Source organism: Lissotriton helveticus, chromosome 2_1, assembly GCF_964261635.1.
Source record: "Lissotriton helveticus chromosome 2_1, aLisHel1.1, whole genome shotgun sequence".
Classification (NCBI taxonomy): Eukaryota; Metazoa; Chordata; class Amphibia; order Caudata; family Salamandridae; genus Lissotriton; species Lissotriton helveticus.
In genome coordinates, this window is record NC_136059.1 from 1,016,947,849 (window position 1) to 1,016,974,096 (window position 26,248).

Below are 26,248 nucleotides of genomic sequence, written 5' to 3' on the forward strand. Positions count from 1 at the left end.
TTTTTTGATTTGATTGTCAAAGAGCACCTGCTCAGTTGTTGTTCACCAGGGTTGCGCACACACCTGTTGGGGTGTGGATTGTCTGGCGCATGTGAGCTGGCAGCGGAAGCAGAGCGATGGGACAGTGCGAGAGGTTCTTCTGAGTCACTAGTGAGTGATTCCAACAATAGTGGGTCAGGTGTCTTCCAGCCCAGTGTGGTGGAGGAGGGTGAGAGTAGCCCAGCTAGGTCCTTGGTTAGTGAGGAGGGTGTAGGGGCTGACTGCCTGTCTCAGTGGAGCGGGAGTGAGTGTGTGACCGAGAGTCCCCATACGCCCGAAGCCTTGTCACAGAGTCTGGATGGTTCCTTTAGGGAACACCAGGAAGGGAACCTAGACTTGCCTGTTAGTTCACTTGAGGGAGATCTCCTAGTGGGTAGAGAACCTGGAGCATCTGTAAGCGGAGCTTCCATGGTTATAGAGTCTGGCAGTACTGCTCCAGTAGGGAGAGTACCGGAGTCCAGCGTGAGGAGTGATTGGGGGAGTTCCCCAGTGGAAGAACCAGTGGGTCAGGGACTACCCAGTGGGGCTAGGATCCCGTGTAGTGACCATGGTGACACCACTTCTGTGCTGGGGGATCTTTGCGCACTGTCAGGTGGACAGGAGGCGGGAGATCTGCGCCAGGCAGACAGTCACCCAACATATGTGTCATTTGCTAGCCTCAGGGGGATGGTGTGTGAGTCCCCAGAAGTCCTGGAGTGCCAGGCATTGGTTCCACCGAAGGTTTTAGACCAGAGGTTGGATGGCCAGGTTCAGGATCAGCCTGACCTGAAGGGTGGGACTACTGTAATCAGTGTCCTAACCAGTTCTTTCTCCAGAGGTACCGCCCCGGTTGGGAGGGAGCAGGACTCTGGAAGGGGGTGCAGAGGGTGGGAGAGCCCACCTCTGACCCCGGTACCACCTGAGGGGTTAAACCCTAGGTTGGGAGAATGTTGTTTAGAGGGAACCCCTCGCAGGAGGAGGAGGAACCCTAGGAGAAGAGGTAAGGGGAGGAGAGCCTTCCCTGAGACTCCTGGTCCGCCTGAGGTTGTAGACCCTAGGCTGGAGAACCAGTGGCAGTCTAGCCCTGTCTTGCAGACAGGAAGAGTGGAGCATGGCTATTATGTGCCAGGGGTTATTACCCCCCACTTTATGAGTAGGCAGGATCCAGTGGTACCTGGATGGCCTAGGGCCTGGTCCTGGCCGAGGGCAGCTGGAGAGTATCAGTGGGGTACCCCAGTTAGTCCCTACAGTAGTTTTAGAAGGAACCCTAGGGGTTCACCGTGGCGTAAAACAGGAGGGTGTCCCTGCAGTTGTGGGCCCGCGTCCTTGTTTTATCGCCCCAAGCAGGGAAGCCCATCACGGTGGTGATCGGTCTGCCCTGCGTTTTGGCTGGAAGGGGGTCGTGTTAGACTTGGGCCTTAGGGCAGGTTCACCCCGAATCTTTTTGCCTTTATTTGTGACCCTGTGTAGTGATTTTTGGGTCTTGGCGCACTTTTTCCCTGTGTCCCAGAGTGAAAGTGCGTGCGTGTAGTATGGCTGGCCTGCTCTCCCATAGGAATGCATGGGGAGTGTGTGTGCCCTGGTAGTTCCTGATGTGTGGGGAGTGCAGGCTCGAGTTTAGTATGTATGAACTCGTGAGAAGGAATGCTGCGCAATGGTATGTGCGGCTTGTATGTGTCTAGAAGGGAAGTGCTACTTCTGGACATTGATGTATGTGTGCAGTGAGGATAGTGGAGCGTGATTGGCTGGAGCTGGCTGGCATGCCAGGCTCCAGGAAGTCTGGATGGGTCTGCCCGGTGGTGAGTGTGAGATCAGCATGAGTGATGTGTGGGAGGAGTAGATCTGTGTCCTGGATGGGCTGGGTTTTTCCCCACACAATGCTGGCTCCGCCCCCCTGTGGTTTGTCTAATGACCCAAGCCTCCCCAGTGAATGAAAGGGGTGGTTGGGCCATCAAGGGTACTCCCAAGCCAGCTGGAACTGGTTTCCCCCCACCCTGCACCTCCTAACAAAGGAATTCATGGTATAAAAATGGGGCTGTGTCCCCACAGAAATTGTTCTACTTTTGGATCCTTGCCAGAGGGGGCTGTTGCTGCTGCTGGGGCCAGGAGGACCGCCACTTGGGGTGTCTCCCTGCCTGGAGACCCAGTGTGCTGGCTCTGGCCCTGCCTTGCCCCCCTGCCTACCTCCAGACCCTGCTGGAGCCTTTGTTTTACTCTTAGCGCTTGGGAGCGCTTTATCTTTACCCCTAGCGCTTGGAAGCGCTTATTTGCCTGCTAGCGCTGTGGAGCGCTCTATTTTGGTTATAGCGCTAGGAGCGCTTTATTTTCACCCAGCTCTGCCTTCTGGCGCCTCGGAGTGCCGAAATTGACATAGCGCGCAGAGCGCTGTTACTTTCCTGCCAAGCGGCTGCCACGCCGCATTTGCCCATTTTTATTGATTGAAGCCGGTGCCCACCCGGCATTGGCCGCCCGTGATCACCGCCGCAGCCCAGGAGCATCGAGAACCGTTGCCGGGCCGCTGCCTAGTGCGACCCGGAAGTCCCGCCTCCGTATCCCCAGGGCCGCGCTGCCATTGGCGGCCCCAGGGGAAGTCAGGCAGAGTGCGGCAGGACAAGGCCAGGCGGAGACGAAGGAAGCAGCCGGACGAGTCCCCGAGGCTCCCCGAGTGTGGAGAGAGGAGCCCTGCAAGGAGACCGGCAGCGAGTGCTTCCCCGCCTCCGCAGACCCTGCGAGACCCGGTGAGTGAGGGACAGGGTCTTTTGAATTTAGAGTGGCCCCGGTTGGCAGCGGGCCACTCCGAGAACCTGGGGCATTTGAGTTCCTGCGTCCACGAGGGCGCCGGGCGCCTTGTGTGATTTATGAGCCCCGAGAGGCTCTTGGGGGGCATTGGCAGTTGTTCCTGAGTCCCCAGCCGCGGGACTCCAACGTCGCCCCATAGGTGCTTGAGGCCCACAGCGCCCAGTTGTATTTAGAGCCCAGAGAGGCTCTGGGGGGCATTTCATTGTTGGAGAGCGCTGAAGCTCTTAAGGGCCACTTACTGTGCTCTAGGGCCCCGAGAGGCTCAGTGTCCCATTTTTGTTTTGCGTGCTCACAGAAGCTCGAGGAGGCAGTGCTTTGTTCTACAGAGCCTGAGAAGGCTCACAGCGCCCACATTTGTTCTAGAGCCCCAGAGAGGCTCTTGGGTGCCACCTGTGTTCTTGAGCCCACGAGGCTCCAACGTGTGCCCATCTGTGATTTACAACTGTCCAGCACTTAGTGGACAGTTGCTACGTTTAGGCTGTTGTTCTGTGCTGCCTGCGCAGACCTCCCTGACACTGAGACTCAGGGCATTCCGCCCCTTTCGAGGCCAGTTGGCCTGAGGGACATTTTGAGTGTTGTGCTACATGCACCCTGCGCATTGTGATTTCTTTGCTATATGATTCTTGCGCAAAAGTTCTAACCTGCACCTCTGAATGTGTTTTAATGTTACATGTGCAATTCTTGTTTATTATTACCTTTGCTAAAAGTGACCTGCTTAGGTAATTCTTTATGTGTTTATCCCCTTTGCTAAAAGTGACCTGCTTAGAGGATTGGTTGTGTCATTACCTTTGCTAAAAGTGACCTGCTTAGGTAGTGCCTTGTTCTTTTATTCCCCTTTGCTAAAAGTAACCTGCTTAGAGGAATGTTGATGTTTGATTGCCTTTGCTAAATGTTACTTGCCTAGGTGATTATTTTAGGTTTCCTTCCCCCTGCGTGATTTCCCTACAGAGACTAGGGTGGCGTAGGAGGTGATAGGTTTTCCTTCCATAGGTCCTGATGATAAGGTCCTAGCTCCCTGCGTGATTTCCCTACAGAGACTAGGGTGGCGTAGGAGGTATTTTCCCTTTACCAGTAGTTACTGGTTGTATGCTACATTTACTATTTCTGGGTTACAGTCATTGTATGTTGATGTGCTAAAGTGTTATACCTACAAGTATTATTTCTAACAAGTGCATACCCCTGGCAGTGGTCCAGGTGGCCCTGTCCTGTACATAATCCCTTGTAAATCTTGCCCGTGCCTGTTGGCACATTGTAAAGTGTGTGTGTTATCTAATGTGTTCTTATTATTATAATACAAAGGCTATTTTTGATATAACCTTGTGTGGAGTTTCCTTTGTGGTGGGCCTTTGGTTGTTGTCGCTGGGGTGCGCGCGCAAACGCTTTACACATCGCCTCTGAGATTAGCCTTGCTGCTCGCGCCACGTTACCTAGAGGGTGAGCGGGGGTTATCTTGGTGTGTGACTCCCTAGCCCTGACTTTAGAAATGGTGATCCCTGACTGACCTCGACGCGAGTCTTGGCCGGCCAGGGTCCCGTTTCTAACAATAGTGAAAACCAGTCTGAGATATTTGAGGGAAGACCTGCATTGAAATAGTGTATAATAGCGGTTATGCTGAACTTTAGCACATTGTTGTTCACATGAAAACACTATGAAAAATGTCACTATCTCCCCATTCAGCATAGGATCTCATTCACAGTTTCTGTACCAAATCTACAGCCTCTCTAGTCAAAAGCAACAATTACATACCAAGCATTTAACATATGGGAACAAGTTGTGGTGATTACTCAAATTAAAAACAAGTAAATACATCATTGATTTTTTCGGTTTTCTGCATACAAGACTCAGAAACTTATGAATCTAAACATTAAAGGAACCTCGCAAGATATTGTGTATTTCTACTTTGCAAAATCTTGCAATTTCATCTTTTATCTCCCTTCTTTCCCCGTTCTTCAATCCTACCCTGTGAGGTTTCTTTACTTGTCCATTATCACTATCACCATGGATGGAGTGTAAAAGATTAATCATGATTGCCTCTATCAATTCTCACCATTACATGAGATTTACAAAAATAATCTGGAAAAAAGTGAAAATTAGCTGAAAATGGAAAACGTGAGATCTTCTACTGCATCATAAAAGCATGCAGAAGTGTTCTGAAAACCTGAAAAAGTGAAAGACGAAAATAAAGAGAGAAAAACTGTTATTTGTTTATGCAATGTAAACACACGTTTAAGAAATCAAACATGGTTAACTCAGAAAATGTGCTGCTGATTACCTAACGTGAAAAATTAAAAGAATTGCTCGCATAATGAAACACTTGAACACGATTGAAATGCTAGTTTAAAGATGCTTGACAGTACAAGATTTGCTGTTTTAGTCTAGTAATATGTGAAAATAAACAGGAAAAACAAAAGTGATATATAGCAATCTGCTTCAAAAATAAAAATGTGTGAAATGTTCTTTTTAGTGGTACTTAATATTGACATGTAACTTCTGGAAAAGAGAATAATGAGTGAATTTACTAAAAAACTGAATTATTCATATTAACGTGTGTTTTACATTATCATAACATGGTAATGATTTAACAAGTTTTCATGTAGGCCTCAAAATGCTTCTTTTTACTCATTTAGAAAAGCAGAAACTAGCTGAAGCAGTAATTTCAGAAGATATGAGAACTTTTCCAAGGGTTTCTTTTTATGCTTATGAACAATAGCTCCTTTTATGATTCAGCAACACTTTTGACAGAAATGTATCAATACAATTGCAAACCCAGAGAGAGCATCTGGTAACGGACAGACAGTGAACAAATACCTTTTCTTACTTCAGAGGAAATAATGGAAACTATAAAGTTGTTAAATTGATGATTTGGCAAAAGGATTACTTAATGCTTCCGGATTTCCTAGTGAGGTATTGAATTAACCATGAGCAGCCCACTGTGGACAACAATGGAAACCATAACGTGTGATGGAACTGATACTTTGTGGGTGTAAACAGAGAACTTTTGGAAGTATAATTGCCCCCATGGAGGAGGAGTCGGCGCAGGTTATCATTTTCAATTTACTTGCCTGGCATGCTGTCGGGCTTAACTTTGATTTATTTCCCTATGCCAAACCCAATCAAACTTACTTTTTGAACTGATTCAACCTGTACTTGGCTGATGGCTGGTAAAGTGAGCAGGTATAACTCTTCAGCTGGAGAGTTTATGGACTCATTGCTGTGACTCCTTATGCTTCAACTCTGCATATTAGGTTTGTACAACCTAAATGCTGAACTTGACTTTACCATATGTCTCTCTCTCTCTTATCCCCTATGTGATCAGCAAATGTCTACTTTCTGAATCTGTATGACATTGTGTGATAGCTTGTACTAAATGATTTCTATGAACAAAAGCTTAAATGTGATTTGTGTTTCTTGACCATTCAAATTGAGGCTTTGATAAACGATATACATTAGTAATTCTATTGTATTTAAGTCATGCTTGGTGTCAAATTTCTTGTTGTAAGTTTTATTATTTAATGTCTATAGAAAGGTTGTTTGTTGTCAGCATGAATTTGGGATTTTCTTATTCCAGGTCCTCATAATAATTTGCCACATGTTCTCTTAATATCCAAGTTCCTGTTAGATCACATAAAAGATCCATTGGAGGATCTATGGTTGTTTAGTGTTTTGATATGGATCCAGATAGGAAACAGTCAGAGAATTTATGGAATTATGTTAGTATATGAAAATAGTTTGCTTAGCTTCCGCTGGATCACCTTCCTCTGGCAGAAGCATAGTTTTCCATTTTGCTTGTTACACCATAAATAAAAGTAGTAACTCTACAAGAGACGTATCACCTTTGGAAAATCTACCCTCCATTAAATGGAAACAAACCTTCAACTGCATTACTGAGTAATCAAACATTTATTAATTCTTTTAATGTACTTTGAGGAAGTAATTAGGTTCGTATGGTTAAGACAAATGCCAAATATTGTTCTTAAACATTGCAAAGAGATTGCACAACAGAGAAACATGCGTGCTCCAAAACCTAATGCCTGTTGTTGTGCCACAATATTTGTTTAATCAAGATGCAAGAGAGAGAACAACCGTCAAGGTAAAAATACAAGATTGTTCTTGCATGTATCTATTTATTTTTATATACATTATATTCATGAACAAATGTATTCAATAAGGAATACTGTACATAATATTAAAGAGGGTAAATTAAACTAAGACTAGTGTTTACAAAGAAAGGTTGTAAGAGCGATTTATGTTTTACTGGGCAATGCCATTACACTGTGACAAACAAGACATGTGTTCAATTATAAAATGCAGGTATTTATGCAAAGGTCTTTGCACGAAATGGGGGAGAAAGTTAGGTGGCCCAGGGTTCTGTAATCTGAAGCGGTGAGCCTTGGCAGCTAACTTGAAGGAGGGTGGGGTGTATCAGCACATAGTTTGAATGTGATGATATTGTATTGAAAATGTGCTAGAGATTTGAAGGATCTGAATTTTTAGTGGAATTATTTCGATTTGGGAAAGGAAGTGAAGCTTTGCAGAGTGTGCCATCAGTGTGTGACATGACAGAAGAGCTCAAGCTACTGTTTTAAATATTTGGATGAGATGTTTGTTAGGTACCCTTCACTTCTGGACAGCCAGCTGACATAGTAATGGTAGGCAGAGGTGTGTGTGTCTAGTAAGACTTAAGAAGTCAATGTTGGGTGGCACAGTTGATATCCTCAGGTACAAAAATGGGACTATGTAACCTTCCGTGAAATTCCATGGTCTTGATTGAGAGTACATCCAAGGAACAGCAGACAATGAACTTTAATGGCCGAAGGGGTTGGCCCAAAGATTACTCCCTCTCTCTGTACTCCTTTTCTATACTTATAAAGAATTTATTACATTTAGTCATAGAGGCAGCTAACATTGCCTGAAGTCAAATATAACAATAGACGCATTGGAAGTCCATACCTTGCGCTTGTAAGGTTGTGCTGTCCTGATAAACTGTGAGTGCATGGTATTATCAGGGGATCCCAGTCTGCTGTTCATATGGCTGTTCAGCTGAAGATTCCTTTGGGATAAACTGAGTGCCAAGCTTGCTGCAGAGTGATTGCCAGCCCCCTAGGTACAAACAGCAAAATGTAAATATGTGTCTCAATGCTAGAAACGAATTTTTTCGCAAACCTGTGTAATCTGCAACACTTTCATCTCCAACAAGCATGAATAGGCAGAGATAAAATAAACATCACTGGATGCATTCATGCAACCCATAGCTATGTGCCGCTCTGAGTGGAAATCTCTAGGGTTATAAAGGAAGGAGAACAAAAACTAGCCTTCTATGCTCAAAAAGTTTGAAACGGCCTACCCACGCATCTCATATTGGCTCTGACCCACTTCCCCTTAATGTCTTGTGACTTCCTCTTTCATCATATTCCCCCGAGTGAGATCTCTCAACCTTCATTGTGTTTCTTGGGGCCTTCCGGCACTTCTTTCTTCAAACTACTTTCATTCAATAACCCATGATTACCCACAACCATTGCCCATTAGATTCTTGAATACATTTTCTCCTGCCTGATGTTTAAGATGCTCACACAGGCTAATTGTATGCTTTGTTTACATACCTATTTAATAATCTTTTACGGTGTGTCCTATAGACATAGGGATTGCACCAATGCCATCACTAAAGCCTAGAAAACCTTCATAAATAGGAGTGTTTTTTTAATCACAAACAGATACAAGGGTCAGGAGTCAGGAGGTGACCACAAACATACCTTGCGTTTCCTGTAGAGGCTGTTATACAAAACGCGAAAATGTTTTCGAGTGTAACTGCTTCGGTATGCTCCACCAATGAGATACTCAATTATTAAACCAACATCAATTAGCGATATCTTGTAGTCTGATGGAAGGGTGCTCTGCAATTGAAAAGTGAGCAATATTTTTAATAACCAGGTAATTTTAGCATTAGAAAACCTATTGTCTATGTTTATGATTCCCATTGTCTGCTCCTCACTCGCATACATTGCACATCACAACACAAAACACACCTCAATCTTCAACTCTTGGCAAACAATATTCCACTTTGCACCAGAATGCTCTTTACAATGTCTTCTCACTTCCACCTACCGAATGTGCTCACAGCCAGAGAAACTGTGCGGCTAATGCTTGTATCAGTCTTAAATTAAGCTGCTAATATATATTCTAGCTAGGGGCGGCTCTATCTCTAAGGCGGAGGAGCATCGCCCCACTGCTCTCAGAGCAGGAAAACCTTAATGATAATATCATCATTAATATCATTTTATTTTTGGGAGGCTCGGGGCTAACTTAGGGTGGAGCTGGTGGCACAGGGGGAGGAGCGGTTTGCACACTCCAAGTACGCATGACGGTTTGGCCAGCCGTCTTGGGCCGGCCAAACAGTCATGGCACTTTGCATGCTCCTCACCAGGCTGGAATACACAGCCTGGTGAGGAACATGCACAGGCTCCCACTCCCTGTGTGAGTGGTGAACCACGGTGCTCAGACCAATCACAACGCGGCATTGCAGTGTTGTGATTGGTTTAGGGGAGGCTGGGTGCTTCTGCTTCCAGGACTCGCTGGAGAAGGAGACACAGAGGTGGAGAGACGGTCACAGCAACAGTGAGGAGGTAAGGTTTTTTTTTATTCTGTCCCATACCCTTCTAAGCCTTGCCCCTCCACCCTCATTCCCTGCCAACCGATACCAATTCTAGCATCACCTCCCATACTCATTAATCAAACACAACCACCCGACTACTTACTTCCCTAAAATTTCAGAACACTGTGTCACCAGTCTGCCTAAAATCAGTGCCAACGGATGTCTTTTCAGTCAAGTAGCAAATACCACTATTGTGCATTGTTATCTACAGAATGTTTCAAAAAGTATTTGTCACCCCCAACCGTTTATGATACTACCAGTTTTTCGGGGAGAAATATCTTGCGTACACGCATTTTGAAAGCACGAACAAGCAAAAAATTCTGCGAAGCTGCGGATCGCAGAATTTTTGGCAATTCCACGTTCTCCGCGGAACGGGAAATTACCCAAATTCCGCGAGCGGAACGGAATTTACCGCCCAAGCCTAATAATTATCCTGTTTTGCTATCACATGCGGATAGTAGTTCAAGGGTCACAGCACCCAAGATGATAGCATAAAATATATCTCTAATACAAAGAAAAGAAGCTACGTGTGCCATAACTGAAAAAGAGTGTCTGGATTCTAGTTACCATCAACATCCAGTTTACATTTCTGGTTCTCATTAAGTTGTATCGATAAAAGGCCATGTTTACCGATCCACACGGAGAAAAAACGAAGACTCAAACCCAGTAACTATGGTCCCATATTAAACACTTTTTCACAGCTCCACAATGTAGTAACCTCTATATGCTGTCAAAGTATTTGTGCAAATAAGGCCCTGGTGCTGAAATGAAACTATTGTCAGTGGAGGTGAAAAGATGCCAGAAATAAGGAACACACTCGGGGGAGTGGCATGCCCGATCAAGATGGTGGACGCACTTTGATTGTGCTCCCGGTCATCCCTGCCATCCTGGGTTATACCTGGACCGATGTGTGCTGCCCGGGCACTGGGGATCCATATGGGGGCCCTGGAGACCTGCTGGACGGAGATCAAGCTGTCTCTAGTCTGCCTGGAGATTCAGTCAAACTCTCAAAGATCTGGAGGCCTAATGCTTCCCAGGCCCACAGCCTCAAAGCCTGCAAGTGTGGAGCAATGAGGTGCCCGGGATGCCGGGTGAAACGACGCCGAGACCAGGAGAGCAGCCCCCTTCCTCTGCTGTGGCTGGATAGAGGGATCGGTTGTCAGAGACTTGTGTGGCCCGGCCTCCCTGGGGATCGCGCATGCAAGGAGAACTTGGAGCACTCCGGCAGAGACCCTGACACCACCACCCTAGAGGCAGAGGTGAAAGCAGCCAAGAGTGGTGGGCACACAGGTGGGCTTTGGACTAAGTTGACTATTGACTGAGGACTACGTAGGTTGCCTGCTGCTGTCCGGGCAAATCGGGATACAGACCACCTATACCTGAGATCATGGCCTGACATAGGGATAGCTGCATGTACGAAATTGGGTTGTTGGATGACTGGGTGTGAGTCGTGATCAAGCAGCAACCACTTATTCTGGTCAGAGTGAGCCCAAGCAAACCCCAAATAAGTTGGTGAACAACCGCTTGGTAGATTGACACAGAGCAGTCAGGCTCAAAAAGGATCCCATGCCAAGTTAGAAAAGTTGAGCTATTTTTAATAAACAAAACAAGTCCAAAATGAAAAAATCCAATCACTAGAACTGTAGAGAGGGCAATTTAAAGGATTTCAGTAAAAATAGTGCCAAAAAGCACAAGATGCCATCTTTGGATGTCTGGTCACGCTGGACTGGGATACAAGTCACAAGTTCAGGCCGATGGCAATGGAGCGCAGTTAGGCCTGCTGAACAGAGGACCTTAAATCCTGATTTGCGGCACACTGAGAGGATCCGAGCCAAAACTGTGTCACACAGCCAAAGTGGTGTATATGTTCCGAGGTGAGGCAATGTGAGGCCCTGCATCATCATTGAGGATCCCGTCATCAAGAGCTTGCGATGCGAAGTCCAGCATCGAGGATCCGTTGTGCAGTTGGGCAGTGCTTCTGTTCTGAGGAGCTACAATGCTGTGATGCAGAGTCTGGCATCGTCATCGATATTGACATCAATGAGGGATGTGAGGGCCTGTGCTAAGGATGTGTCACGCAGCAGTGGTTCTGAAGAGGCTGTGGGCTGAGGCAATGTGGGTCTTTGCAATGGGTCCAATCCACGCAGCAGGGGAGATGTGTCGGTTCTGTTCAGGGATGTGCCGCACAGCCTGGGGAGATGCATTGATTCCGCTGGGTCCACTGAGGCTGGCAGAGCACCTTAGGCCTACTTCTAAGGGTCCAGGACTGGAGTGGCACAACTTGGCATAGTAGGCTCACAGATGGCACAGTCCAGGTGCTGAGTTAATGGTTGCTGGAGCCTTCTGTCCCTGAGGCTCAAATGAGCCTAGCCCTCAGAGTCACTTTGAGGTCCTGGGTTCAACAGATGTGTGTCCAGTCTTTCTCACCCATGGAAAGAGGGCAGCAGGTAGGCAGCAGGTAAGCATAGTAGAGTAGCAGTCCTTCAGAGCAGCAGTCCAGCAGAGTGACAGTCATACAGCAGCACAGCATTCCTTGTTCCTAGCAGAGTATCCACAGGTCCAGAAGTGTATTGAGGAGTTGATGTATGAGGTCCAATATTTATACCCAGGTATGCCAATAAGGTGGAGAGAAGTTTCTACAGGCACACCTTTGAAGTGCATAGGTGCCCTGCCTTCCTTGTCCTCGATCCAGACTATCTATTGGGGGTATGCAGCCCTTTTTGTGGAGGCAGCACGCCTCCTATTCAAGTGTGTGTGTGGCTCTGTGCCCAGCTCCTCCTTCCCATCCTGCCAGTGATAGCCAATCCAGCCACACCTAAGCTCCCTGTTGCGTGTGGTTGTTTAGGAGGAATACACAATGCCCAACTGTCAAATCCACCCAATCGGGTGACCCAGAAACAGGCTGCAGGCACCAAGAGGCTAAGGCAGGGAAATGCCAACTTTAATTTAAAATCCCAATTCACCATGAGTTAGAATTTTTCATTACAACTTCAAAGACACCAAAAGTGAACTGGTTAACTATTCTCATTTGGAAATTACAGCTTATTGATTGTTGTAAGTTAACTCCCATGTTATCCTATGGGACAGGTAGGCCTTGCAGTAGTGAAAAACAAATGTTTCTCACTATCAGGATATTTAAAACTAAAATGTACATGTGCCACTTTTTAAATACATGGCACCTTGCCCTCTGGGCTGTCCAGGGCCTACCCTAGAGGTAATATATGTATTAGAAAGGAAGGTTTGAGCCTGGCAAAATGCTTATTTTGGCAGGTGGTAATGGCAGTTTAAAACTGCACACACACAGAGGCTGCAATGGCAGGCCTGAGACATGTTTAAAGTGCTACTTAAATCGGAGGCACAATCTATGCTGAAGGCCCACTAGTAACTTTTAATTTACAGATCTTGGGCATTGGTAGTGCCACCTTACTAGGGACTTAGAACTAAATTAATCATGCTAATCGGGTGTAAGCCAATTGTACCTTGTTTTAAGGAGTAAGCACAAGCACTTTAGCACTGGTTAACAGTGCTAAAATGCACAGAGTCCTAAAGCCATCAAAAATAAAGTCAGCAAACAGGAGGATTGATGGCACAAAATTAGAAGGAAAGCCATGCCATGGATGCCAGGTCTAACACTGCTGAAGAGCTACTGGACTCCCCTCGGGTAGGATTGACCCCCCCACCATTCCCTTCTGTTGACTCCGTCTGCCTCACTTAATTGTGAGGACAGACTGGGGTGGTTTCACACTGACTGTGCCTTTGCACAGTGGCATACCTGTGCGAGGAGCCGCGCTCACCTGCCTGTTGGCCCAGCTCCTATGGGGATGGGGCTTCCGCAGTAGGGGAAGTGCAGATTCAAAGTTCTTTATGCACTTGGCTGGAAAGCACACAGCCATCTACATGCCCAGGAGACACCAACTTTACCCTGCTGTAAATTGACAGACAATCCCGCGTTCTCATGCTGCCCTCCTCTCCTGGGGCAAGCAGACCAAGTGAGGACCACCTTCATTGCATCCCTATGGCCCTAATTTCAAGTCTGCTTCTGGTGGGTCGCATACTCTGGATCATGAGGATTGACAAATGGCCCGCGTTGTACGCCCAAACTGAGATGGACAAATTTACTATTAACCAGGCTAAGAATGTGAGGAAGTGCAGCAGGCAATTGCTAGCCTTTCCCCGGACAAGGCCCTTGGTATGGATGGACTCACAGCAGCCTTTCATAAAGAATACTCTAACATTTTAGTTCCCCAACTGCTGGAGGTCTACTGTGATACCTTAGAAGTAGGCTCGCTCCACCCTTCTATGCAAGAAGCTGTCATTTTCACGTTCCTCAAACTTGATAAACCAGCTGACCAGTTTGATTCCTATAGGCCCCTATCGCTCATCAATATTGATAAGAAAATATTTGCAGAGGTATTAGCGACCAGGTTGAAGCTCCTGCTGCTGGTAATGATCAGGCCCGACCAATCCGGGTTTATACGAGGCTGCACCACATCACACAACCTCCGGACCATGTTCGCAGTAATGCACTAACTACACCCCCACATTACAGTACTGGCAGCCTTGCTTGATGCAACTAAGGCATTCAATACATTGGAATGGGGTTTCTTGTTCCCACTCCTGGTCAGACTGGGCCTCAGCCCCATCTTCCTTGCACAGATACGACTCCTTTATATATTGCCCACCGCCTGGTTACGCCTTAGCGGGCAGGTATCAGAGCCCTTTCCGGTCAGCAGGGACATGCTGCAGGATGCCCCCTCTCACCCTAGCTCTTCACCATTGCAATGGAGCCCCTAGCTGCATACATTTGCCAATGGAACCCCTTGCTGCACAAATTTGCCAACACCCTGCGAACTGGGGGGTGGGATTCACAACTCGAAGCTTCACCGTATCCCTATATGCGGACGACGTCACTCTCTATGTAAGTCAGCCAGAACACAACCTGTCCCCACTAATCCGTGAACTCGTACGCTTTGGAGGCTTATCCGGGGTTCAGATTAATTGGGCCAAATCAATACTTTTTCCACTAACGGAAGCCACAGTCCCATTTCCTGTAGAATATCCCCTTTAGTGGGCAATGGCGCTAGTTAAATATCTAGGAATCTACATTAGCAGAGATCTAAACAAGCTGTGGCAGGCCAATTTTGGCAGAGCGATGGCATGGCTTGAAAATCACATTTCCATATGGAAGAATCTCACACTGTCCTTCGCGGGCCGAATCGCCATAGTGAAGATGGTGGTATTACCAAAATGTCTTTATCTATTTATAAACATTCCTACCCCAATCACACAGGCCTTCTTCAAACGACTCAGGTTCAAACTCATCGCACTGGTCTGGGCAGGACAACAACCTCGGGTTAAATATGAATTGCTGACCTTGCCGCAAACTCAAGGAGGGTTAGGTGCACCTGATCTACAGCTGTACGCGCTATGTGCTCAGGCACACTTCCTACATTATTAGACGCATCCCACGCCATTTCAACAGCATATTGCAGTAGAGATAGACGTGGTTTCACCATGGCCGCTTTCGACAGCTCTGTTTACTCCATATAAATGGCCCGTGTCGGAAATAGACACTTCACAATGCATGAGGTGGACATCGGCTGGGCTAGCACGATGCGCAGCCGTCTCGCTCCTTTACGCCCATCGATCCCTATTACGAAACACCCACTAATAATCCCTCTACATGACGGCAGCGCATGCAGCAGCGTGGACAGGCTCAATATGCATACCTTCGCAGACCTTATTCCAGGAGATCAATTCCGCGGCCCTCCGACTCCGCAGCATACATTCAGCATGCTACTAGACACCTTTTTATAATATCAACTGCGAGCGATGTGCCGATAATTATTCAAAACGTTTCCGTCGACCCTTTCCGCCCTAGAATATATGTACAGCACCACCTCCTCCTGGAAACTTAATACGTCATTGTATCAAAGCATGCAACGCACCTCCTCCGCAGTGCATACCCCAGCAGGAGAAGCCTGGGTGGTAGACCTCGCCCTTCCACTTACAGAAGCACACTGGGCATTTTGCTGCAGCCAGCTTCAGTCATCATCCCCAAACTACAGGTTACACCTCATTCACTTTAACTTTTTACAACGCACCTACCACACTCCAGTACTATTACACCGAATGGGTATATCTCCAGATTCTCAATGTACACAATGCCATGCTGCTTCAGCGGATTTCATTCATCTCACCTGGAAGTGCCTGGGGGTTGCAGCATACTGGGTGAAGGTTTCTGAAGTAATTGGGAAAACCCTACAACTGCAGCTGTCCCCTTCCCCCTTAACTGGGCTGCATGGCAGAGAAAACCAGCAGCTCTCACAAACTCACCGTAAATAGCGGCCCAAAATTGCAATTTCGCAATTTTAAAATGATTCATGAATTGCATTGCATTTAAGGAATCTCAAACAGAGATTCCTTAAATGCAATTCTTCGCAAATGTGCGAATTCTTTAATAGCGAATTTTGCATTTGGGATGATGAATCCCAAAAGCAAAAATTGTACTCGCAAAAGGCAAGTGCAATTTAGCTTGATGAATCAGGCTGTTAATGCCTCCGAAATCTCGCCCAAGACATTTGGGAGCCCTTTATCAGTTATATTCGTCAACAAGAATCCGACCTCCAGCCGAAGACGCCCTTTGGTTAATTGATCCCGAGAGTAAAAGTTTTTGCCTAAAAGTTAATGATGTTTATCACAATGTTGAATGTAAGTGTGTCACTTTTGTAATTGCCAAGACATTATAAATGATATGTATCAACGTACATGATTGCCAACAATTATAAATAAAGTTTAATAAAAACCATGCTACGAGTGCAGGACCGAAGAGGGCTGTCTCTTTGCATCAACGCCTGATGGAACCCACTGACCTTGCCCACATTCTTAAGGCCATACAAGAATCTCGGGAGGCGGTAGAAACCAAGATAGGTTAAAATAGACACTCATTCTTCAGGGCCCCCATAACCTCCCTCGAGTCCACAGCAGCCAAGCTGTTGTTCCTAACCTCCACTCTTGAAAAATGCACCGAAGACATGAAAAATAGATTGCGGTGCAACAATCTGTGATTTCTGAGCTTTCTGGAGGAATCAGAAGCCTCTGATCCTGCAGACTTCCTACAGGACTGGCTACAGTCATGGCTACCTAAGGCCTTTCTTTCGCAGCGGTTCGTGACTGAGAGGGCTCCCAGATTGTTTGCTCCATGCTCTCTCCCTGGCGCACCCCCACGCCCACTGATTGCCAAGATCCTCAATTATCGTGACACAGATTCTCCCCAGGGGTATCATTGATCACTTCCCAATTGAGCTTTGAATTGGTGATCAGATACACACTGCACCCTATGTGGTTCTTAATGCCTGACTCCTCGGAGATGAACGCTGCACAGAACTCCTTGCTGCTGAACTGTAGGCCTACTTTGATGGCAACACTGGCTCTGTAGAATCCGTGAGTATGCTCTGGGCTGCCAGAAAGGGCACAATTTATAGGGCCACCAAGGGTTCCTGACTGACTGATCTTCCCAAGCATTCTATTAATATAAATAACTAATGGCAGCATAAATCTAATTTACATTTGAGGTGTGTCTAAGCATAGACAACATTACTATAAATCACCAGAGAACAGCAAAAAATCTTTGCAATGACTGCATGAGGCATGTGGGAAGTTGTGTATCTGTCCTTATGATCATACATGAATGTTTTTAAACAAAATGTTTTATTGGTTTGAACTTGTTAAAAAATACAAATGTATACATTTCAAACAATGGATTGGTGAGGAAAGCTAGTGAGAGTCAATACAAATCAGCACATTATCTCACTGTGATGCTATAGATTACTATGCATAAGAAGTAGGCGGAGAGACCAGTGCTATAGGTGTCTGGTTAGTCATCATGTGCCTGCTCATGCACAGCAGCCATGTGAGGGGGAAAGCTTTGACAAAAGTCAGTAGGTCCGCACCTTGTTATTACAGGCTTATTGGTTAATGCCAATGCTTGTCCTTCCTTTGTTTTAAGTATTAAATGTGGATATTCCAATTAAGCACATGACAAGAGGTACTGTGCATGAAAGTTCACATTACTGTTTAAAAGAGTATTTATGGTTTCTTTGAGGGATTTTACAAACATGTTCTGCTATCAGGATAGCCTGAGTAGCTCTAACAAAGACACTGAGACACATCTTTAGGCAGCTCAATTGATCGATGGCTAGCTTGCACGAGAATCATAAATAAAGAAGCTATTCATGCTTTGCAAACACACAAAAACAAGTGCAAACATTCCTCCCCATCACCTTTGCTGTGTTTGGTGTGTCGCCATAAGTGGTAAGGGTTAGCCAAGATGTGAATTCAGTACCTAATCACTGTTCCCAAGACTGACTAATGTCCACCAGTGGAAGGGGAATGAAACATGGTGCTGATACTCAAAGCGAACATACATGGGCAAAAGTTCTGTGTTTATTCATAATATGTGCAGCATTTCGCAATAGAGCAAGGCATAGGGAAGGGAGTCAGCAGACGGAACAGGCTGGACTGTTCCAACGGGGTAGGGTTAAGAGTGATTTGCACTTAGCAGGGTACAAACTGAGGTGGTATGGTGGTCAAAAGAACAATAGTTTGGAATGCTACCCAAGCGATTGCCATTAGTTAGACAAATTTCAAGCATTCCTCTCATCATCTTTGTATTTTGGATGCGGGTCACCTGCTAAGAGCAGTGGATCCCATTGACTCTATTTAGCGAACACTGACATCAGTTATTACTTGTAACCAGTGCAGGGCAAATGGTGCAGAGGCAATGGGTTCAATTCTGCAAATTTTGAAGATGAGCCCCTTTGCAACTTGCAGGTGTTTGATGGAGCGAGGTACTGAATGATATTTTGTTCAAACTGGCAAAGTTAAACTTCCACAATAATGTAACCGTATTAACTAGTATGTGGTGAATTATTAATCAACTTAGTTTTAAAATGCATATACACAAGAAACACGAGGGACTAATCTATGTCCTCTATGTTGCAATTGCAAGTACGTAGAAAATAATAAACTAACCTTGTCTATTGTCTTTGTCATTGTTAAATGCGGCTGTTTAACTAATGGCATGTGCTTATTTTGTGTGCTTATGTTATGTTTTACGTTATATCTTTTCTGTGACAAAGCTCATGGAGAATCCCTGTGGCCTATAAGAAGAAGGTAGATAAAAAAGGCTGCTTTGTGTGCTCAGCTAGGTAACATAAATTAATGGGTTAATAATTAGCAAAGGGGGTGGGTAACAGAATGGGTCTCAATTCTCTAATTAATTAATGTTTTGTGTTTGTTTAAATAATGGTTTCCGAGTGAGGCCTAAGTCATGCAAAAGAAATGGCGTTTCGGATTTTGTCCAGAGAAGAGCCTTACACGTTTCAGAAGGGGAAAACTTTTACCACGTTGACATTCTTTTTGTCAGAGAAAAAATGCTGTTGAATAAATTGTGCTAACCGTGCTCTTGGAGAAAGGCTCAAGAGCAGGAAACCGGCAAGTTTGCTAAGGCAAGGAAGTTGAACTGTTATTCAAGAGAAATGTTTCTCTTTTGAGGAAGCTAAAAGTCACGAAAGCAGAGGACAATAGGGCTAAAGAAAAGCCTGTACTTGGTGATGAAATGGAGATGATTTCATATGGACTGACATAAGCCAGCCAATAAAAAGCCTGGATTTGCTTGGAGAAATATAAAATGTAGACAGTTTAGCTAGATAGAAAGGTATAAAACCTGACCTCATGGGCAGGAGGGTGCTGCTCGCTTTCTGATTCCTGATTGACGTGACATGCTTTTCAGGTGGAGTAAGAATAGTCAGGGAAATAGTTTGAGGGAATGGAAACTGTTATTTTGCTTTAATTCATGATTACTGATTTGCTTTGATAATGTCAGTCTAATAAATCATTTCCTAATAAATGCTGCTTTTAATTGCTAATAAAATAAAGATTCTTAATAAAATGCTCATACTTGGATAAAAAGTTAAAATAAAAATTAGATTTTGAAACGACAAGCTGGTCTTGTTTATTCATGGTCTAGTTACCATCAGTTGATCCATTTACCTGAGTGATTTAATTAAAATGATTAATGTTTAAAACCATGGTAGGAAAAGATAAACTGCAGTTGTTTATAAATTTGTAAATAGTTTGTGAATAGTTTTGATTAATTAGTTCACATGATTCAGTCGCCCAAAAATTGTCTCGTTAGTTTATGGGCCTTGTGTGTGATTTATGATAAATGGTAAGTATTGTGGTGTTGGCTAGCGTTGGTGAGACAGTTTTTCCTTAGGGGCACTGGATCAATTTCTTGGTAGCAGAGTTACGGTTACTATGGTAACTGACATGCTACATGGTAACTACATAGGATCGATGTTTAACATATGTTGAGTTTGTTCAGTTGTTATATGTAGTCGAAAGGTTTTTTCCAGCAGTGTGAAAATTCCTAGTTGTGCCGGCGAGAGTAGTGTAACAGGTGAAGTTGCACGGTGCATTTGTTCTGTTTCAAAATAGTGGTATTGTCATATATCACTAGTGTTGTGGATGTACAGCACAAGTTTAGGGATTTTAGGTGTGTAAGGTAGAATGTATAGTGAGGATTGTCCATGAAATTGTAGCTTTCGAGTATAGGGACACTTGTCCTGTTTTAAAACTCACTGTGAAAAAAGTAATGGATTTTATCCAAGCTTGAGTGAAGGGTAAGGAAGCGTCGTCTATCTTACTGGCAAGTGAAGTTTTCTTGTGTGGGTTAAAGTCCTACCAGGATTTATGTATGTATGGCTAGGGATTTTTCTGTTTGAATGTGTGTAAATGATTTTGTAATATACGATCAAGTGAAACTTTGATTGTCACTATATGTGTATTCAGAGAGTAACAAGTTCGTTATTACTCGTTAGAAGGTTAGAGTAGCCTTACTTTATCAACGAATTTAAATATTCTGTGAAAATAGCGTCGTCTATTTCACGCAAAGGAATATCTGAATGATTGGGAAAGCTATCACTTTATTTAGCGAAACAGACAAATGGTTTGTTTTTGTGGAATTACTAACTGAGTTCCATTGAAAAGCTTTGTAAAACATGGCGCTGTGAAAATATTTTGTGAAGGAGGTGTCAGTGTCACAGCGGAGCGAGGACAGAGAAGCTGCAGCGGCAGTATACGTCACTAGTGTCGCGCTGTGATTGGCTAACATACGTCACAGTAACCGCGCACTGATTGCTTCATGTGACTAGGCAGGCTTGCAGCTGATTGGTTTATTCTAGAAAGCAGTATTTCTATTGGTCGAGCAAAACAGTGACGAAGCTCAACCTGATTGGCTTGTTGGTGAGTTTCGCGCACGGATTGGTTGGATTTGTGGAATAACTATTTCCTTGTTAAAAATAAATACGATCGATTCTGAAGTAAGCGGAACAGTTTAAAACATGGATTATTATTACATTACAGAGAAAAAGAAGCTTTCTTGGTTTCAGAAATTGAAAAATAAATTGAAACCTGACAAGAAAATTGAAACGCGAGGTGGAAGATTAATTCATAAGTACAAAACACCTGCAGCTTATATGCTAGGTGAATATGGTTATCACACTTGTCTCTGGATTGAGAATTGGATGGAATATACTAAAAATGATGTTGTATTAGCATGGCTGGAAGATGGATCATTTAACATCAAGGTTTTGAAAAACGTAAGAGAACAAATTATGTCTCTTGTACCAAGACCTAGACCCACTCAATTTGAAGCTTTAGTTGAATGGGAAGATGAAATGTTTGAATTACAACGAGAAAGTAGAGGAGTATCAAGGTTTGGAGGATTAGATTTAAATAGAGAAACACATCAGGATAGAATGCGTCAATGGAGACGTGGAGACATGTGTGATGGTCTCTATCCAGCAATATTTGGTGAAGCAACTGATCAAAAGGGTGCTCAAAAGAATGGTGAAGAAAGTGATTTAGAAGATGCAGTTTTAGAAGAGATTTATGTTACAAAACCGAAACCGCCACCTTATCAACCAGTTTGTTCATGGTCTTCCCCAAGAGTTCCTCCAGCAACTTCTCCAAGTGCTCCTCCAAGAGAAATTATTGATGAGGTTTCACCCAGAATAAATCAGAATAGTGGAAAAACGTCTGTAAGAATAGAAACAAGATCTAATTCTAGTATATCAGGGGAAAATAGAAATTATGCAGAAACCCCAGTTCAGAGAAATGAAACCCCAAGAAATGTAATGAAAACAGAAAGAAGTGAGGAATTACCAAATACCTCAGAATATTTTCGATCAAAAGATGAATTAATACAGCAATTAACTAAAAGCATGGAAGCAGTAACAGTACCGGTAACAATTGGACCTGTTCTTCCAGTATTTGATCAAAGAGAAGTTAAACATTCAGCTTTGACTGTTCCATTAAATGCAGAAATTCAAAAAGTGGCTGAAAATTTTTATTCAGATTTATGCGGCCTGTGAATAGATGTCGACTTTTCGACCCTTAAAGCGCCAATGTTTGCAGTCGCAGCGGGTCTTTCCCAAGACAAATATGCGAGGCACGACAGTCCTACCATCCCGGTGCATAAGTCACATGGAAACAAAATGGCGAAATCGTCCTATCGTCGTGAAATGTTTGCGGAATCACGCTCTATTCGACCTGCTTCTCGGCTCACGAACCGGCTGCTAGCAATCAGCCATTGTCGTGCCTCGCATATTTGTCTTGAGAAAGACCTGCTGCGACTGCAAACATTGGCGCTTTAAGGGTCAAAACGTCGACATCTATTCACAGGCCGCATAAACTTGGAGCCCCAACGAACTTGAATGAAATCATAGGGTTCCCAGATGGTATCAGTTGATGGCCTTTATGAAATGATACTCTGTACATACGTGTATAGTTTTTCTATATTTTGAGTTCATTAAAATTGGATGTATTTTGTTTATATCACGTGTTCACTATTCACTATTGTCACTATTTCTTGCACTATATTTGATATATTGACAGTTGTTGTATATAATGTACAGAAATGACTTTTTTGACTCAGAGTATTGTATAAAGAGAATACAAAGTAACATGCAAGATTTCCTTTTTCATTTATTGTAAGGAATTGTCTTGATTTCAATATTTCAGAGGAGGGTTGTTGGTTCTTTTGGGAGCATTGCATAAGAAGATTGTTTGGATAAATCACTGTTGTTCGAACCCGACAGAACCAATTTTTCTGACTTAACTTTTAATCAAAGTTTGTCAAATAAAACTCCATCTGGTGCAGAATCTGATTCTGGATCTCCAGAAAAGAGCATGAATAAAATAGATTTAACGAATACCCCACAAAGCTCAGAATTTAAATTACTTGATGTTGCTAAATTGAAGGCAGATTTGAAGGAATTGATTATTGGTACAATTGGGACTGACAGTTTGAAGCTATATCAGGATGATGAATTATTGTGCATTTGCAAAAGCATACAATGGAAAACGAAAACCAAGTATGATCAATTAGAAGAAATGGCTGCGGAATTGGAAATAGATTTAAGTAGACAGAAAAATTTGCAGAAACATTATAGAGTGGATTTCTCTGAAAAAGATATTGAAAACATGAATACCACAGGAAGAATTATTCATATAAAAGATTTAATTGTGTTTCTAAAAAGATTGGGTGAATTAAGTAAGTGGAGAGTAAAATGGACAATCGAAAAGAGAGGAAGAAAAAAGAGAAAGAGGAGAAGTAGTAAATGAGTTTCCAATGAGAGAAATACCAAGAGGAGGGTATGTGCATGTTCCTTGGACAAGACAGGACATTTTATTGTTTACAAATGATTTTCCTCGGCTGAGAGAAAAACCTGTGGAATGGTATCGACAAGTAGACAGATTTGTTAAGGTTTCAAAAGTTCTGTGGATTGATCTTGATGGATTCTTTGACATGGTTGTCCCATCAGATTTTTGGACAGAATGTAAAATTTCTATAGATTGGCCTAAAGAAGAACCTGCTCGAGATAAGGTAACAGGTGCTCCTTCAGCAGATGTTATGAATCTGTACGATAAGGTAATTGTATGGTTGAAAAACAAGATTCCCCCTAAAGAAGTAGATTGGGTTAAAATAGATAGAACAAATCAGGAACCAAAAGAAGCGGTACAATCATTTTATGAAAGATTACTGCTGGTATTTAAACAATACAGTGGTTATGAAAAATTGAGTGAGAAAGATATGAGCCATTTCATATACAGATTTGTTCATGGCTTAAGACCTGAAATTGGTGAAATGATTAGATCAGGAATTGTTGGTTGGCAATCACTTACAGTAGATGACATTTTTAGAAAAGCAAAATACTGCAGTGACGAATTGGATGCTAAACAAAAGAAGCTAAAGGAAAAAGCTATGTGGGCAAAGGTGAAAGTAGCTGAACAGCAAATAGCAACTCTGGAAAACAGAAATATTAATCAAAATCAAGGAAAAATCTAAAGGTAATTTTAATAAGCCAAAATTGATGGGAAATATTGAAGAATTAAAGCAAAAACTCCCATGTTTTAATTGCGGTGAAATTGGACACTGGAAGCGCGAATGTAAGAATCCGCCCAGAAATTTTAAAAATGCATCATTAAATCCACAGATGCAGAATGAGATAAATCTGCAGCAACAGCTACAGCGACAGGTACTGAATCATCAAAGTCAGATTCCCCATTCCACAACCGCCACTTCCAAACTGTGTAAAGGCGCAGAGATACAATACAGACACAGGATTCTGCGGAGGTGAACAGGTAAACAGATTGCCAAGAGTGAATGTGTCAAATGTTTCACAGCAGTATTGGTTAAAAGAAAATGGAGGGAGTGATTCGGAGGATTACTTATGACGGTGCCTGAGAGAGGAGGAAGAGTGTGTGCTTGGAGCCACTCTTGAGGTAGATCAGGCTGGTCCATTTGTAAATGGTAAGGTGAATGATGTAGAAATCACTTTTCTAGTGGACACTGGTGCTACCCGTTCTACTGTTAGATCAGTGGAAATAGAAAACCTGCCTCTCTCGGGTGAAAAGATTCAAGTAGTTGGTGTAGCTAATCAACAAATTAAAACAGATTTAACAGAACCAGTTGAAGTTGAAATTGGTCAATTTAAGGATATGCATACATTTGTAGTTTGTAACAGCATTCCTGTAAACTTGTTAGGAAGGGACATACTTTGAAAGATGAATTGTAAAATATATTGCTCACCGGATGGTATTGAGCGCCAAACTCAAGAAGAAGATGGGCTTTACAAGTTAACAATGTTAATGGTTGAAGCTGAAGAAAGTAAATTATTTCCTGTGTTTGATAAAAAAATAATCTACCTGAAGAATTAAAAGAGACAGTTAATGCTGAAATTTGGGATCTCACTGGAAGTGAAATAGGTTTGATGAAAAATGTTGATCCAGTAAAAATTACAGTAAAACAAGGAGTAGATTATCCAAACATTCCTCAGTATAAAATGAAAGCAGAAGTTATTGAAGGTGTCATTCTTGTAATTGATAAATTCATTAAACAAGGTGTTCTAAGAGAAATTGAGAGCAGTCCATGTAATTCACCGATTATGGGAATCAAAATGGGACGGGGGCGTGGCTAGCAGCCAGCAAAGATGGTGGCAGCCTAACGAGGCTCCCGCACCCACCGCCAGTAATCCGCGATATTATCCTGTTTTGAAGCCCGAGAACCCCGTGGAAACTCGGGTGCCCTCGGTGGTACACTGCTGCCTGCTCCAGTGCTGCGAAGGAGCCGCTTCTGGCACCAAGAGAGACGTGCTGCCCGGCGAACGCTTGGCGGTCCTGAGACGCAAGATGGCGGCGGCCCCGTGATCCCAAGAAGCCGAGACCTCCAGTGCGTCCCCGAAGCCTGGTTGAGCGCGCCGACGAGCGGCCTCGGGAAGAGCGGAGAAGACCGCCCGACGACGGGCTCCGGTGCCTTCTGCGGCCGAGGGGAGGAGCCGCTGCGGAGCGGAGTTGGGCGCCCCTGTGGTCCTGGGGTGACTCCTCGCACCCCGGGAGACCAAAATTGAGTCCCCGGCGCCGCTGAGGCCTGCCACCCCCGAAGTCAACGGACGCTCCTGACCGGAGCGGAGGCCCGCGGCTGCTACCCCGGAGCGGGTGGCGTCCCCCCTGGGTGAGTGCATCCCCAGCCCCGAGACCTTGAGGCCCCTGACCCGGCGCCCGTGACGTGTGCCCGAGGTGCGGTTCCGGGAGGCCCGGGAGGGTGACAGCCCTGCCCCCGTCCTTGGGGCCGAACTGAACTGCAGTGTCCGGCCTGCGCTGGTGAGCGCGGAGAGTGATCAGGGGGGCCGGAGAGGACCTGCGAAACGCCGCTGCTGCCTGGCCGGTGTGGAGACGAGACCGCGCCTCGGCTGTCCGGGAGAGCTGCCACAACCAAGAGTGCAACCGCCGACCCGACTGTGGGGGTCCTGCGGCGGGGACCCGGGCTGCCCTGGCTTCGGTGGGCCCCGCCCCTGGTGGGGACCTTGTGGGACAATAACGCTTGACCGGAGCGGGGGGACCCCGGTGTCTGGGCCGGGCGGGCCCCGCTGAAGAGGTAACCCACGGTGTGCAGGGGGCATTGGAGGCGACCACGAGCTCCGAGAGCCTACCGACCGGACAGAGGAGAAACCCTGTGGTGAGTGGTGGGTCGCCCTCCTTGGCGGACAACGACGTGGCCGAGAAGCGCCACGAAGTGAGCCCACTGCCCGCGACACACGCTCCAGACCAGCGGCGCCTGTGACGGCGGCGACCGCGACGGGCCCCCCCGGTTACTCCTGCGGCGGACTCCCACGGCTGCGCCGCATAACGACCGCCGGACATCCCCCTCACTCGCCG

The 26,248-nt window shown here is 44.9% G+C and overlaps 1 protein-coding gene across 2 annotated transcripts in view; it reads right to left on the bottom strand.

The window, feature by feature from the left end:
- TRPM6 (transient receptor potential cation channel subfamily M member 6) overlaps positions 1–26,248 on the bottom strand; it is a 730,325-nt gene that overhangs the window by 342,996 nt on the left and 361,081 nt on the right. For both annotated transcript variants that reach the window (XR_013607100.1, XM_078675782.1), the window contains exons 14-15: positions 8,568–8,708; positions 7,768–7,917 (exon numbers count right to left, since the gene is read on the bottom strand). Coding sequence is in view for 1 of the 2 variants with exons in the window: in XM_078675782.1 (XP_078531908.1) it covers positions 7,768–7,917; positions 8,568–8,708 (291 nt within the window). In the remaining variant the exon portion in view is untranslated. The remainder of the gene's footprint in view (positions 1–7,767; positions 7,918–8,567; positions 8,709–26,248) is intronic.